The sequence below is a fragment of the Rutidosis leptorrhynchoides genome, chromosome 6, assembly GCF_046630445.1.
Source record: "Rutidosis leptorrhynchoides isolate AG116_Rl617_1_P2 chromosome 6, CSIRO_AGI_Rlap_v1, whole genome shotgun sequence".
Lineage (NCBI taxonomy): Eukaryota > Viridiplantae > Streptophyta > Magnoliopsida > Asterales > Asteraceae > Rutidosis > Rutidosis leptorrhynchoides.
The window spans coordinates 385,075,363-385,093,281 of NC_092338.1; the positions used below are offsets into that span (position 1 = coordinate 385,075,363).

A 17,919-nucleotide genomic window follows, 5' to 3' on the forward strand; every position below is an offset into this window, starting at 1 on the left:
TACGTTTTATTTGATTCGGGTGCGGATAGAAGCTATATGAGTAGAGATTTTTGTGCTAAATTAAGTTGTCCATTGACGCCTTTGGATAGTAAATTTTTACTCAAATTAGCAAATGGTAAATTAATTTCAGCAGATAATATATGTCGGAATCGAGAAATTAAACTGGTTAGCGAAACATTTAAGATTGATTTGATACCAGTAGAGTTAGGGAGTTTTGATGTGATAATCGGTATGGACTGGTTGAAAGAAGTGAAAGCAGAGATCGTCTGTTACAAAAATGCAATTCGCATTATACGAGAAAAAGGAAAACCCTTAATGGTGTACGGAGAAAAGGGCAACACGAAGCTACATCTTATTAGTAATTTGAAGGCACAAAAACTAATAAGAAAAGGTTGCTATGCTGTTCTAGCACACGTCGAGAAAGTACAAACTGAAGAAAAGAGCATCAATGATGTTCCCATTGCAAAAGAATTTCCCGATGTATTTCCGAAAGAATTACCGGGATTACCCCCACATCGATCCGTTGAATTTCAAATAGATCTTGTACCAGAAGCTGCACCAATAGCTCGTGCTCCTTACAGACTCGCACCCAGCGAGATGAAAGAACTGAAAAGCCAATTACAAGAACTTTTAGAGCGTGGTTTCATTCGACCAAGCACATCACCGTGGGGAGCTCCTGTTTTGTTTGTCAAGAAGAAAGATGGTACATTCAGGTTGTGTATCGACTACCGAGAGTTGAACAAACTTACCATCAAGAACCGCTACCCACTACCAAGAATCGACGACTTATTTGATCAACTACAAGGCTCGTCTGTTTATTCAAAGATTGACTTACGTTCTGGGTATCATCAAATGCGGGTGAAAGAAGATGATATTCTAAAGACTGCTTTCAGAACACGTTACGGTCATTACGAGTTTATGGTCATGCCGTTTGGTTTAACTAATGCACCAGCTGTGTTCATGGACCTTATGAACCGAGTGTGTGGACCATACCTTGACAAGTTTGTCATTGTTTTCATTGATGACATACTTATTTACTCAAAGAATGACCAAGAACACGGTGAACATTTGAGAAAGGTGTTAGAAGTATTGAGGAAGGAAGAATTGTACGCTAAGTTTTCAAAGTGTGCATTTTGGTTGGAAGAAGTTCAATTCCTCGGTCACATAGTGAACAAAGAAGGTATTAAGGTGGATCCGGCAAAGATAGAAACTGTTGAAAATTGGGAAACCCCGAAAACTCCGAAACACATACGCCAGTTTTTAGGACTAGCTGGTTACTACAGAAGGTTCATCCAAGACTTTTCCAGAATAGCAAAACCCTTGACTGCATTAACACATAAAGGGAAGAAATTTGAATGGAAGGATGAACAAGAGAAAGCGTTTCAGTTATTGAAGAAAAAGCTAACTACGGCACCTATATTGTCATTGCCTGAAGGGAATGATGATTTTGTGATTTATTGTGACGCATCAAAGCAAGGTCTCGGTTGTGTATTAATGCAACGAACGAAGGTGATTGCTTATGCCTCTAGACAATTGAAGATTCACGAGCAAAATTATACGACGCATGATTTGGAATTAGGCACGGTTGTTTTTGCATTAACGACTTGGAGGCACTACTTATATGGGGTCAAAAGTATTATATATACCGACCACAAAAGTATTCAACACATATTTAATCAGAAACAACTGAATATGAGGCAGCGTAGGTGGATTGAATTGTTGAATGATTACGACTTTGAGATTCGTTACCACCCGGGGAAGGCAAATGTGGTAGCCGATGCCTTGAGCAGGAAGGACAGAGAACCCATTCGAGTAAAATCTATGAATATAATGATTCATAATAACCTTACTACTCAAATAAAGGAGGCGCAACAAGGAGTTTTAAAAGAGGGAAATTTAAAGGATGAAATACCCAAAGGATCGGAGAAGCATCTTAATATTCGGGAAGACGGAACCCGGTATAGGGCTGAAAGGATTTGGGTACCAAAATTTGGAGATATGAGAGAAATGGTACTTAGAGAAGCTCATAAAACCAGATACTCAATACATCCTGGAACGGGGAAGATGTACAAGGATCTCAAGAAACATTTTTGGTGGCCGGGTATGAAAGCCGATGCTGCTAAATACGTAGGAGAATATTTGACGTGTTCTAAGGTCAAAGCTGAGCATCAAAAACCATCAGGTCTACTTCAACAACCCGAAATCCCGGAATGGAAATGGGAAAACATTACCATGGATTTCATCACTAAATTGCCAAGGACTGCAAGTGGTTTTGATACAATTTGGGTAATAGTTGATCGTCTCACCAAATCAGCACATTTCCTGCCAATAAGAGAAGATGACAAGATGGAAAAGTTAGCACGACTGTATTTGAAGGAAGTCGTCTCCAGACAAGGAATACCAATCTCTATTATCTCTGATAGGGATGGCAGATTTATTTCAAGATTCTGGCAGACATTACAGCAAGCATTAGGAACTCGTCTAGACATAAGTACTGCCTATCATCCACAAACTGATGGGCAGAGTGAAAGGACGATACAAACGCTTGAAGACATGCTACGAGCATGTGTTATTGATTTCGGAAATAGTTGGGATCGACATCTACCGTTAGCAGAATTTTCCTACAACAACAGCTACCATTCAAGCATTGAGATGGCGCCGTTTGAAGCACTTTATGGTAGAAAGTGCAGGTCTCCGATTTGTTGGAGTGAAGTGGGGGATAGACAGATTACGGGTCCGGAGATTATACAAGAAACTACCGAGAAGATCATCCAAATTCAACAACGGTTGAAAACCGCCCAAAGTCGACAAAAGAGCTACGCTGACATTAAAAGAAAAGATATAGAATTTGAAATTGGAGAGATGGTCATGCTTAAAGTTGCACCTTGGAAAGGCGTTGTTCGATTTGGTAAACGAGGGAAATTAAATCCAAGGTATATTGGACCATTCAAGATTATTGATCGTGTTGGACCAGTAGCTTACCGACTTGAGTTACCTCAACAACTCGCGGCTGTACATAACACTTTCCACGTCTCGAATTTGAAGAAATGTTTTGCTAAAGAAGATCTCACTATTCCGTTAGATGAAATCCAAATCAACGAAAAACTTCAATTCATCGAAGAACCCGTCGAAATAATGGATCGTGAGGTTAAAAGACTTAAGCAAAACAAGATACCAATTGTTAAGGTTCGATGGAATGCTCGTAGAGGACCTGAGTTCACCTGGGATCGTGAAGATCAGATAAAGAAGAAATACCCGCATCTATTTCCAGAAGATTCGTCAACACCTTCAACAGCTTAAAATTTCGGGACGAAATTTATTTAACGGGTAGGTACTGTAGTGACCCGAACTTTTCCATGTTTATATATATTAATTGAGATTGATATTTACATGATTAAATGTTTCCAACATGTTAAGCAATCAAACTTGTTAAGACTTGATTAATTGAAATATGTTTCATATAGACAATTGACCACCCAAGTTGACCGGTGATTCACGAACGTTAAAACTTGTAAAAACTATATGATGACATATATATGGATATATATATATAGTTAACATGATACTATGATAAGTAAACATATCATAAAGTATATTAACAATGAACTACATATGTAAAAACAAGACTACTAACTTAATGATTTTTAAACGAGACATATATGTAACGATTATCGTTGTAAAGACATTTAATGTATATATATCATATTAAGAGATATTCATACATGATAATATCATGATAATATAATAATTTAAAATCTCATTTGATATTATAAACATTGGGTTAACAACATTTAACAGGATCGTTAACCTAAAGGTTTCAAAACAACACTTACATGTAACGACTAACGATGACTTAACGACTCAGTTAAAATGTATATACATGTAATGTTTTAATATGTATTTATACACTTTTGAAAGACTTACATACACTTATCAAAATACTTCTACTTAACAAAAATGCTTACAATTACATCCTCGTTCAGTTTCATCAACAATTCTACTCGTATGCACCCGTATTCGTACTCGTACAATACACAGCTTTTAGATGTATGTACTATTGGTATATACACTCCAATGATCAGCTCTTAGCAGCCCATGTGAGTCACCTAACACATGTGGGAACCATCATTTGGCAACTAGCATGAAATATCTCATAAAATTACAAAAATATGAGTAATCATTCATGACTTATTTACATGAAAACAAAATTACATATCCTTTATATCTAATCCATACACCAACGACCAAAAACACCTACAAACACTTTCATTCTTCAATTTTCTTCATCTAATTGATCTCTCTCAAGTTCTATCTTCAAGTTCTAAGTGTTCTTCATATATTTTACAAGTTCTAGTTACATAAAATCAAGAATACCTTCAAGTTTGCTAGCTCACTTCCAATCTTGTAAGGTGATCATCCAACCTCAAGAAATCTTTGTTTCTTACAGTAGGTTATCATTCTAATACAAGGTAATAATCATATTCAAACTTTGGTTCAATTTCTATAACTATAACAATCTTATTTCAAGTGATGATCTTACTTGAACTTGTTTTCGTGTCATGATTCTGCTTCAAGAACTTCGAGCCATCCAAGGATCCGTTGAAGCTAGATCCATTTTTCTCTTTTCCAGTAGGTTTATCCAAGGAACTTAAGGTAGTAATGATGTTCATAACATCATTCGATTCATATATATAAAACTATCTTATTCGAAGGTTTAAACTCGTAATTACTAGAACATAGTTTAGTTAATTCTAAACTTGTTCGCAAACAAAAGTTAATCCTTCTAACTTGACTTTTAAAATTAACTACACACATGTTCTATATCTATATGATATGCTAACTTAATGATTTAAAACTTGGAAACACGAAAAAACATCGTAAAACCGGATTTACGCCGTCGTAGTAACACCGCGGGCTGTTTTGGGTTAGTTAATTAAAAACTATGATAAACTTTGATTTAAAAGTTGTTATTCTGAGAAAATGATTTTTATTATGAACATGAAACTATATCCAAAAATTATGGTTAAACTCAAAGTGGAAGTATGTTTTCTAAAATGGTCATCTAGACGTCGTTCTTTCGACTGAAATGACTACCTTTACAAAAACGACTTGTAACTTATTTTTCCGACTATAAACCTATACTTTTTCTGTTTAGATTCATAAAATAGAGTTCAATATGAAACCATAGCAATTTGATTCACTCAAAACGGATTTAAAATGAAGAAGTTATGGGTAAAACAAGATTGGATAATTTTTCTCATTTTAGCTACGTGAAAATTGGTAACAAATCTATTCCAACCATAACTTAATCAACTTGTATTGTATATTATGTAATCTTGAGATACCATAGACACGTATACAATGTTTCGACCTATCATGTCGACACATCTATATATATTTCGGAACAACCATAGACACTCTATATGTGAATGTTGGAGTTAGCTATACAGGGTTGAGGTTGATTCCAAAATATATATAGTTTGAGTTGTGATCAATACTGAGATACGTATACACTGGGTCGTGGATTGATTCAAGATAATATTTATCGATTTATTTCTGTACATCTAACTGTGGACAACTAGTTGTAGGTTACTAACGAGGACAGCTGACTTAATAAACTTAAAACATCAAAATATATTAAAAGTGTTGTAAATATATTTTGAACATACTTTGATATATATGTATATATTGTTATAGGTTCGTGAATCAACCAGTGGCCAAGTCTTACTTCCCGACGAAGTAAAAATCTGTGAAAGTGAGTTATAGTCCCACTTTTAAAATCTAATATTTTTGGGATGAGAATACATGCAGGTTTTATAAATGATTTACAAAATAGACACAAGTACGTGAAACTACATTCTATGGTTGAATTATCGAAATCGAATATGCCCCTTTTTATTAAGTCTGGTAATCTAAGAATTAGGGAACAGACACCCTAATTGACGCGAATCCTAAAGATAGATCTATTGGGCCTAACAAACCCCATCCAAAGTACCGGATGCTTTAGTACTTCGAAATTTATATCATATCCGAAGGGTGTCCCGGAATGATGGGGATATTCTTATATATGCATCTTGTTAATGTCGGTTACCAGGTGTTCACCATATGAATGATTTTTATCTCTATGTATGGGATGTGTATTGAAATATGAAATCTTGTGGTCTATTATTATGATTTGATATATATAGGTTAAACCTATAACTCACCAACATTTTTGTTGACGTTTTAAGCATGTTTATTCTCAGGTGATTATTAAGAGCTTCCGCTGTCGCATACTTAAATAAGGACGAGATTTGGAGTCCATGCTTGTATGATATTGTGTAAAAACTGCATTCAAGAAACTTATTTTGTTGTAACATATTTGTATTGTAAACCATTATGTAATGGTCGTGTGTAAACAGGATATTTTAGATTATCATTATTTGATAATCTACGTAAAGCTTTTTAAAACCTTTATCTATGAAATAAAGGTTATGGTTTGTTTTAAAAATGAATGCAGTCTTTGAAAAACGTCTCATATAGAGGTTAAAACCTCGCAACGAAATCAATTAATATTAAACGTTTTTAATCAATAAGAACGGGACATTTCAAATAGCATCCAACATAGTATACAGCCTAAGTGAACATATAAGGTTTAGCCAACAATCATACTAGAAGTAATAATAAAAAATATAGAAGAAACCATTGTTGTTGAACAAAGATTATACCTAATAATGCTCTTGAAGAATGAGATGATTGAAGCTTGATATTGGATGATGGAATGGATTAGATGGTGTTGGAGTTCTCCAAAACCATCTAAAATCGCCTCTTAGAGCTCCCAAATCGACTGGAACAAAAGTTAAATTATTAGGGTTATTCCAAACCCTTAAATATGCCGACAGCTCCTGTACCAGTGTTTTTGCTCGTCGCGCAAATGTGGCGCGCGTCTGCCTTATAAATATATCTGGAGAATAATTCCATCAAACAGCTCGACATCAAAATTGCCTTCAGTCGCGTGTCGCGCGAGATTCTTGCGCGTTGCGCATTAACACTGTGTCTATTCCTTAACTCTTTAAAACACGCTCGGCATTTAAAACCCACTTAATTGCGCGTCGCGCGGCAGGTCTGCGCATTGCGCAGATGTACTATATCTGTTTCTGACATTGAAATCTTGTATCTCTTCACCAATGCTCACCACAAACTTAATAGAAATGTACTAAAGATAACATGATGTAGAAATACCTCAAATGCCTCAAAAACCAACCCAATACAATTCTTGATGCGAAATCATGAAACTTTGCGAATAACACGAAAAAGTCTTTAGAATCATATAAAATCGAGGAAAAAACCGTTTGATATTGCCAGAGAATATATGTCTGATATGAGCAATATCATCAGCCCTATTCGAAGGAGACATAACTATTGGATTAAACCTATCAAGGTTCCTAAAAGTGTTGCGCAATGAATAGAAACTATCCTGAGTCATATTCGAAGAAATCACACCTATATATTTAGTATCTACAGTACTCGCTACTTCGGCCATGGTAGATTGTATAACAAAATTTGCAGAAAGATGATAATGAAGGACGCTAACCTTAAGCGTGAAGAATAAATGTAAAGCTTTGCAAGCGTATTGTAGTGAGAAGAAGATGAGTATGTGTAAAGAGGAGTAACAATGAACTGTAAAAACCTATATTGGTAAAGATATGGGGATATTTATATGGTCGGTGAAAATACATGAACGGCTAAGATGAAGACATGTGTAAGGCCCAGATGAACAAATGAAGGTTCGAACAAGATAATGATCCGGGAGTGACCAAATGTGTTGGATCCAATTGTTATGAAGTGTATGATGCATGGTTCGATCACGCAACTCCCGTGAAATGTGATCATGTTCAACTCTATCCGTCCACGTACGTACGGGAGGTTAGCTGGGTTTTTGAGATATTCTTCTTCTAGGTCACATTTATTACGCGGATCTTATATATTATATAACACAAGTGTACATGATTCGTCGGATCTTATTTAGTATAACACAAGTTTACATGATTCGTTGGATCTTATTAATTATATACGGTCTTGCAGGGTGTTTTAGTATTTCCGAACGACCTTGAAGTACCCCGAAAGCTCGCTCGACATCTTTTCTTGCCGCTTCTTGAAATTTTTTAAACTTTATATTTTTTGGCTCGATTGGACATTTAAATGACTTGACAAGTGTTGCCCATTGTTAGTATATGTCGTCTACCAAGTAATAGCCTTTATTAAATTCACGCCCATTGACATTGAATCGAACCTCTGAAGCTCTACCATCCAATAATTCTTCGAACAATCCGATTCATTTAGAACAATGATATCATTATTCGAACCTGCAGGACCAAAGAAAGTGTGTAAAATCCATATATCGTACGATGCAACCGCCCTGAGCATTATTGTTGGTCCTTCGTGATCCCCCCTCGTGTAATGACATTGCCACACAACCGGACAATTTCTCAAAGGCCAATGCATGCAATCGAGACTACCTAACATGCCCGAAAAATCATGCATTTCGGAGTGTTTAGCATGCAATCGGCAACTTCATCTTCAGTGGTTTCTTTAAATACTCACCTGAATACAGATACGCAATACATTTACAATAATTCTCTAAAAAATCATATGAAGTTTGTTGGCCCATATGTAAATGTTCATCAAATGCATCGGGTGCAATTCCGTATGCCAATTGACGTATGGCTGATGTACATTTTTTATATATATTGAAACCAAGTCGACCGGTATAATCATAATGTTGTTCAAAGAATTCAGAATACCTAGGTAACGGTTGAGCAACGTGATTTGTAATAGCATAAGCAATACGGAGAAATAAGGACCTGCTCATTCGGTAGCTTCTCTTGAAATAATCTCCTAGAAAAGTTGGGTCTCCAGAAAAGTAGTCGTTGAACAAACGATTTCTAATAGCAATCCGATCTTTATTTAACCGACGTCTTCTAATAATTCTTTGAGAATTTTTAGCTTCATCATCATCATCTAACATATCGAGCGAGTCGAATACCTTAAGTGCATTGTAACCGCCTTCAATCAACTCTAGATCGGAATTTGACTGTTGGCTTTCGTTATCGCTATCGGAATTTTGAGAATTATCCATTTTTTGTGTTTTAAAGAGTGAAAATATGAAAAATAGTAGTTTGAGTGTTATTGGTATTTATAAAGTAAACTTAATTGGTTTATAAAATATATAAATAAAACACAAACGGCTATAATAACGGATATATGTATTATTGTTGTATTATCTTCAAATTCAATTGAAAGCTAATAAAACAAAACAACAACAAAACCGAAATAAGGCTAGTGGGCCCCACAGACTCTCGTGAGAGAGCCGTTGCAGGCACTATAGACGGAGCAAGTGGCGGACTCTTGTCTATGGTTGTGACACGGTGGCGATTTGCGGCGGCTTCTGGCAGTACCACAGATGATAGTAAGTGGTCTTAGATGATATATATTGAAGTGAAAAGATTATGGACTAACGGAGTGCAATAAATAAATTTACGAGATATGATTATGAAGGTAGATCCCACCAATTTTGAAAGAAAATATACGGGAAAACTATTCAAGTAGAACTAGGTAGTTTAAGTAGAACTATGACACATAAATAAAGTAACAAGGTAAATGAATCAACAATTTTTATTTATTTATATATTTTTTTTTTTTTTGAAAAGCAAGGCCCTAAATTGATGTTGGTGGGGATTGAACCTGGGTCCCATTTAGAGATTCCCAAGCACCCAACTACTCAACATAAATGAATCAACAATAGCGCAAGAACAAAGTATTAGGGTGCGTTTGTTTAACTCTTAATGGAATGGTTCAGCACTTGATGCTGAACCATTCAGCATTCAGTGCGTTTGCATCTGACCTCTGAATGAGATATGGTGCTGAATGGTTCAGTATTCAGTGCTGAACCATTCAGAGTTAAAACACACTCATAACCATTAAGAGGCTAAATTTTATGTAATATTCTTCTTAAAACGTATCCAGAACACTTATCAAATAAGTATAATGAAGTTTTTGTTAATGATATACGATAATAAGTTGATTTAATTGATTCATTTAGCTTATTCAAAATGATTATCAAACAGCTTATTGTCATTCAGAACTAAATTCATTCAGAGACTCTGAACCATTCAGATTATGAACCATTAAGCGCTAAATTATTCAGTTACATCAAACGCACCCTTAGATTGTTAGAAAGGAAGGGTAAAAAACCTACTAAAAATGTAGCAAAAATTTTCCAAATAAATAAGGTGAGAATATAATATAACCTAAAAGTAGCACAAAACTTTGTTTTCTATCTTCAACGAAAAGACACAACTTAAAAATGCATTAGTCAAAGGAATTCCAAGCCTATAGGCTAGGATATGTACTAATTAATATACTTATTCACTCACTTAATTGTGCTTATAAGTTCTAACCTCCACAGGCTTGCCAAATGCCCACATGTTTAGTAGCATAATGATTCCCCACAACTATATAAGAAATACTACATAGTAAATCTTTTTGTAACATATTCCCACTTTATTTAAAAGGTAGTAAAAGTTATAAACTGACGTTTTGATGATGTAGGAGTTTCCTTTTTTTTTCCTTTTTTTTTTTTGAAAAGCAACAAACTTTTATTATTATTTAAGAAGAAATATACAATACAATGTACAGTATGCAGATTGTCTAGTAAACTATATCATTCTAATCTAAAAACTATACAAGACAATTCATTTACAATCAACTTCATATAAATGCCACTGATAAACTCGACCTAATGCATAAGTGAACATGGATCCGTCAACCATTGTAGCCAATCTAATTTTACATTTCGTGTACGACTTGAAATCCATTCATAGCTTTTTGTTTGAATTTCATTGAGTACCATCGACACACTTGAACTTTTGTTGCTGAAAACTTTATGATTTCAATTTTTCCAAATGTAATACCCTGTGATCCATTCAATCGCTTGACACACCTTCATAGCTCAACCCAAAAATTCGTTCGCGTTATTCCCTATAAAAAAATCTTCTATACTCCAATTGTGAACATTTTGCAATCCCCACCATTTCTTAATTTTGTCCCAAATATTTTGTGCATGCTTGCAAAACACTAGAGCATGATCAATAGTTTTAAGAGCATCATCACATATGGGGCATCGAATTATTTCTAAATCAATGCCACGTTCATCTAACTCGACTCGAACCGGTAATTTACGAAGCTTAGCTGTCCACACAAAAATTCCAATTTTGCTTGGTATTAAGCTATTACACATTGTTTTTGGCATAGTATTACATGTATTCAAACACGCTTAGTCAATAATTGTGTTGAAAGATTTTGTTGAAAACATCTCGCGAGCATCTAAAGACCATTTGTACTCGTCCCAGTTTTGACTAGGCTGCTGTATTGTGGAGATCTCAGCAGCAAGTTCGTTTAATTCCGTCTATGTTCTACCTCTATGTTCTTGACCCGGTTAGTTTTGAGTGTGAGCGTATACAGGATGGGTCTGATGCGGCTGTTCATGCTCCAACTTTCTTTGAAAGCGAGAGTCAACCGGATGGTCCTGATGGGTCTGCTGCGGCCCAGGTTCATGGCGCGGACCTGCTTCAACCTTCACCTTGTTTTGTCGAAAGATTGGAGGTTTTAAAAAAGGATAAGTTGAAAAGGAACGCGGTTTTTATTGGTTGTCGGGGTGAAGGGTTGTTATTGGCACACCTTGTTAGCTGAACAAGGAAGTTGGGAGCTGATCACTAAATGGACGATATGGGGTGATATGATGGTGGATGTATGCTTGTTGGCGATTCCCCGAACGTAGTACGAAGGTATCGTACTTTACGCCACCAAGATACGGAGGTAACTCATTGAGAGTGTTTTATGTATGAGTGATTATGACTGAGTGTGTGTGTTGTCCAGGGATCATGCTCCCTTTATATAGAGTTAGATAATACCCTTGTCATCAGTTCTCTAGGTAGATTCAGTCTTCGAGGCAATCTCTGATGAGACAAAGGGGACTTTCCCTTCGGCTGACTGTAATCTCTGGTGGTCCAAGAAAGTTAGCCTGCAGCATACCTCTTTTGTCATTTGGATGTTAGTGGTAACGAGTTTGGTCAACCCGTTAACTCCTCTCCTTCAGTCTAGGTGACCTCGTGACCTTAGGAGAGGTCCATGTCCATTGGTAACCGTGATCCCTTCGTCAATACTTTCCTTCGTTACGATTGCTTCGTATGACGGAAGTGGATTTGTACCAACTCTGAATATTGGGATTCTTATTTGATGGCATTCTTCTTCTGTCCTTTGAGCGCCATTATTTGATTTCAAGGATATCCCGCCTTTAGTTTGTATTTGACATATGCGTTCTTGTGATCCAACCTTATGTCATCTATCATCGTTAGGTGTGATACCTTCGTTAGCGTAGCTTTGCATGTCTTGACGGGGGGATACACTATCAAGCCCCCCAGTTTAATTTTACGAAGCTTTTTAACCGAGCTATGTTGAATTAAACTCAATCTGCCACATGATAGCTTGATTTGATGCCTCTGATCCTTGCAATTAATTACCCGGATGCGATTACCTTTTCTGCCCCTATGAATTCTTTACTGTTAAAATAAGGTTGAAGGGTGAAATGGTAATTTCCTGGTGTGGTTATCAAAGTAACTCTGTAATTGATTTGACGGTTGCTGTTCAAGGGTAATAAAAAGTTAATCTCTTAATTTTCTCTTTCATTTTTTCCTTTCTTTTTATTTTGCTATTCTTCATCGTCCGATCATACTTCCTATTTCTCAAAAAAGGTATTGCTCCCCATCTTGTTGTCTTTTTTGTTATTTTGTTATGGCTAAAGTAGGGCTTCGATCGATTTCTAGTGCCGTGACCCCTGAGCATTTAAAACGCCTATGTAAAACCCTAGGTCTTAAAGGAGACAACATGATTTTGCCGGAATCTGGTAAGTTCATGCTAGATTTTCCGGCGGATTACATCGGAATGTACACGCAATCATTTACAGAGTGCAACCTTAGGATTCCCATTTCATCATTCTTTCTTAGTGTTCTTGATTACTTCAAAGTCCATGTTTCGATTGTCCACCCTCTCGCCGTTAAAAAGATCTCGGCTTTTGAATATATGTGCAAAGCTTATGGCGGTCAGCCCTCAGTTGACTTGTTTCGCTGTTTCTTTCAAACTGGTGATGCTGGGAATTGGGTTACCATTGCCAAGCGCCGAAAAAAGAGGGGTAGCTTGACTGATACTCCAATGTGTTTTGCTTCTTCCATTCCTGATGTAAGGAATTGGAAGGTTTCTTTCGTTTATATCAAGAAATCTTTTTTCTTTCCGGATAAATATCCTAATGTCGTTAACATCAGATGGGCCACCGTCCCCAAGCAATATAGTGATCCTATTCCTGAGGATGCTAAAGATGATCCTCTCTTTAGTAGGATTTGTCGTCATCCTATTATTCCTTCAACTCTTCCGGATTCTCTTCTTTTTAAACTCGGCATGGCACCTTCCTGGGAAAAAGGCGAAGCTATCCCTGTGTACTTTTGTGGGGAACGGGGTAGGTGTTATATGTCTTAGGTTTTATTCTTGTTTATACTTTTTTGTGTTAATTTTTTCTAACCTTGCTCGCTTTTGCAGAGATGTCTTTGCGAAACGTTATCAAATCTTTTGGGGTGAAACAGATGACCGAAGCCGTCCGTGCTAGTACTGTGGTTAAAGAGCTTGGCTCTCCCTCCAGTTCTGGTTTTATGGAGGTGGATAGCAAACCGGAGAAAGTGGCTGAGTCTAGTGCCCCTAAGGTTCAACCCAGCGCTAAGGTGGAGTCTAGTGCCCCCAAGATGCAACCCAATGCTAAGGTTGCCTCAGAGCACGAACCTATTGATGTTGATGCAGAACCTGACGTATCTAAGAGCATTCCTGTTAGGGCCTCTAGGCACCAAAAGATTGCCAGGAAGATGAAAGAGGTTGTTTCTGGTTCCCCCTTAAAGAAGGCTAAGTTTTCTCTTCATGACGAAGATACCGATGATGAAGCTCAAATTGAAGGTTCCGGTGACAACGTTCCCTTGGGTAAGCTTCTTATTTGTTAGTTTTTTTTTTTTAACTGCTCTTCTTGCTTGAACAAATTTATGTGCTTTTGTAGGTGATATACCTGCTATCCCTTCTTTAGAAGCTTGTTTCGATGTGTTCGATGAGATGATTCCTTCTGAATTCGAAGATGCCTTTGTGGATACCTCTAAGCTCATTGATGTTTACACCGTCCATAACTATCGTTCTACTATCTATAATCATCTTGTCATTTCTCGTTTGAAGCAGAAATCTGGTGATGTTATATGTTTAGAGAAGGAGGTGGAAGAGCTTAGGGATGTCAATGCATCTTCCAAAGAGTCTGTGAAGGAGTTACAGGAACAATTGTTGTTGAACACATCTTGGGAGGAGGAGGTGAAATCAGCCAAGAGTGAGATTCTGAGCATGCAGGAGAAGCAGAAGCTGGATGAGAAAAGGATAGCTGACTTGGAGGAGGAGAATGAGGTTCTTCGTCAGGAAGCAAAATTGCTGACAGATCAGAAGATGACGTTTGATAGTTTAAAGACAGATTATTCTGCTGTTATTACCCAGGTCATTCCTCATGTTTGCAAGCAGGTTATCCGTAGCAAAGAGTTGAGCACGTTGGTTGGTGATGTTGTCCTTGCTAGCAAAATTGAAGAGAGGTGTAAATTGTTGACTGAGTTGTCCCAGTAAGGCAAGCTTGAACTTAGCAGTTATCCAGAGTATACTGATCAGGCTCCAGACCTTTTTGATGATGCGTGTGCTCATTTTGTCGATGCTGAACTTAATTATGTCGCCTCTGTTGATGCTCACTTTGATGTAAGCCTGTGGAGCTTCTTGCCTTGCTTGCGGAGCAATGATCTTTGCAGTTTGTTTGTGTTATGACCCCCTTTTGATGTGATGATCTGTACTCTAATTACTTTATGCTAACGTACTTTTACCAGGTCTGCGTGCCTATTATTTTGGGGCTATGTTGCCCATAAACAATCTCCTTTTGGTACTATGTGGGTTATCGTACCCGTTTGCTTGTTACTCTACTTATTAAGCAGGTCACCTATTTTGGCGTTATGATTATCTTTTCTTAGTTTGGCCCTCCTTTATTCAAGCACAAGCACTTATTTACTTGTAGAATATGCCCTTTCGCATATTTCTTAAATTTGACAAGTGTTTCTGCCGGGGGTACTTTGCAATAGCTTCGGTAATCTCCTGGGTTACCTTTTACTTATTGCTAAAGTTTTATGAGTATTCCTTTTGGGAATATCTTGCAATAGCTTTGGTATACCTCTTGGGTTACCTCTTGCTTATTGCTAAAGTTTTATAAGTATTCCTCTTGGGAATACCTTGCAATAGCTTTGAAATACCTCTTGGGTTACCTCTTGCTTATTGCTAAAGTTTTATAAGTATTCATTTTGGGAATATCTTGCAATAGCTTCGGTATAACTCTTGGGTTGCCTCTTGCTTATTGCTAAAGTTTTATAAGTATTCCTTTTGGGAATATCTTGCAATAGCTTCGGTATACCTCTTGGGTTACCTCTTGCTTATTGCTAAAGTTTTATAAGTATTCCTTTTGGGAATATCTTGCAATAGCTTCGGTATACCTCTTGGGTTACCTCTTGCTTATTCCTAAAGTTTTATAAGTAACCCTTTTGGGAATATCTTGCAATAGCTTCGGTATACCTCTTGGGTTACCTCTTGCTTATTGCTAAAGTTTTATAAGTATCACAACACTTAAGATTGATGTTTCCAAAAGATAGTAGGATTTCATTCAAATTCCTTGTGGTAGGAAGCGTATAAGTTTCGACTACCCATTACAAATTTTCCCACTTACATGCAACTAGAAATCTAGAAATAGAACTTTTGAAGGTTTACCCCATTCCAGGTTCTGGGGATCTGTTTCCGTTCTGTGGTTTCGTGCTTGTATGAGCCGTTTCTGAAAGCTTCGGAGATTACGTACGGACCTTCCCAAGTAGGACCCATCTTTCCTTCGTATTCTACTTTGCTAATGCTGTTGAGCCTTAGGACATAATCTCCGATCTTGTATACCGACGGTTTGACTCGCTTGTTGTAATACCTTTCAATCTTTTCTTGTATGCTGCTTCTCTAATCAGCGCAGCTTCTCTCCTTTCTTCCATGAGGTCAAGATTGAGACGGAGATTCTCCTCGTTTTCTTCGAGGTTTGCGGTCCTGTTGGTTAATACTTGTATCTCTGCGGACAATACCGCCTCAGTTCTGTAAACCAAACTGTAAGGGGTTTCTCCGTTACTCCTTTTGGGTGTGGTTCGGTGAGCCCATAGGACCAGGGGGAGTTCTTCCATCCATCCTTGGTGACATTTCCCCAAACGCTTCTCGAGACCTTTTAAGATATCCCTGTTGGTTACTTCCACTTGTCCGTTCCCTTGTAGGTGGTAAACGGAAGCAAAGGTTTGCTTTATCTGTAGCTTTTCACAAAACCCTGGGAAGATACCTTCGGCGAATTGTTTTCCATTATCCGAAACGATTTCTTGGGGTATGCCAAACCGACACACGATGTGTTCCCAAACAAACTTTTCTATTTGTTTCCCTGTCGTGGTGATTAATGGTCCACTTGGTGAAGTAGTCTATCGCAACCACCAGCCATTTGTAACCTCCTGGTGCTTCTGTGAGTGGACCTACTAGATCTATGCCCCACTTTGAGAAAGGCCACGCTGATAACACCGATATCATGTCTTGCTTTGGCTGTTTCTGAACTTTAGCATGGATCTAACGTGGCTCACAGGTTTGTAAGAGCGTGACTGTATCTTCGTGCATGGTTGGCCAATAATACCCCATCCTTAGCATTTTTGCCACTATTGACCTTGGTCCAGAATGAAGTCCACAGATACCTTCATGCATTTCCCTGATGATCATTGAAGCTTGGTTTGGTCCGACACAACGAAGCCATGGGGTGAGGAAAGATTTCCTGTACAAGGCTCCATTCATTATCTTGTATGACGGTGCTTTGATCCGGATCTTTCTTGCTTCTTTTTTATCCTCGGGTAAGATTCCGAGCTCCAAATATTCCCTTAATGGCTTCATCCACGTGTTTTCTTCTTCGATGATTAAGTCGTGGACTTCTTGAGCTTCGATGGACCTTTTTTCTAATACTTCGACCAACACTTCCTTCGCCAGGTGTGCGAAGGTGATAGAAGCTAATTTGCTCAGAGCATCTGCTTTTTTATTCTGACTTCTTCTTACATGCTCTATTGTGAAGCTTCTGAAGCTCTCTACAAGTTCTCTGACCTTTGACAGATAAAGTTGTATGATTGGCTGTCTTGCTTCGAAGATACCTAGGACTTGGTTCACCACCAGTTGTGAGTCTACGAAGGCTTGTAAGTGCACAATTTTCATCTCCTTTGCTATTCTGAGCCCAGCGAGCAGAGTTTTGTATTCTGCTTCATTATTAGTTGTGCTGAACTCGAAACGAAGTGCGTAAGTAAACTCCTGTCCCTCTAGGTTGATTAGCATAAGTCCTGCCCCAGAGCCATTAGAGCTGGAAGCTCCATCGGTGAACAGTTTCCATTCCTTCGTTTCAACAATCGGGGTGATAATTTGCGCGAAGGTGGAGTTGTTTTCTTCGTCTGTCTCCGTTGTTTCCGCCATGAAGTCTGCTAGTACTTGAGCTTTGAATGGTGAGCTTGGAATTCGATGTCATGTTCCCCGAGCTCTATTGCCCATTTGGCCATTCTGCCCGACTTTTCTGGCTTCATAAGAACCTGTCTAATTTGCTTGTTAGTTAACACAATGATAGGATGGTCTTGGAAGTACCTTCGTAGCTTCCTTGCAGTGTGGACTAGGGCAAGCGTGTGCTTTTCGAGCTCTGGGTAGTTGACTTCTGCACCCTGTAGAACTCGGCTTACGAAATAT

The 17,919-nt window shown here is 37.7% G+C and overlaps 1 protein-coding gene across 1 annotated transcript; it reads right to left on the minus strand.

Annotated features, from left to right (window-relative positions):
* Window positions 1–16,052: 16,052 nt before the first annotated feature.
* On the minus strand, window positions 16,053–17,655 carry LOC139854957 (uncharacterized). Its single transcript, XM_071844227.1, has 2 exons — window positions 16,899–17,655; window positions 16,053–16,597 (listed from the first exon to the last, which is right to left on the minus strand). Exons 1-2 carry the CDS (start codon window positions 17,653–17,655, stop codon window positions 16,053–16,055), a joined length of 1,302 nt encoding a protein of 433 aa, XP_071700328.1.
* Between the last annotated feature and the right edge of the window lie 264 nt (window positions 17,656–17,919).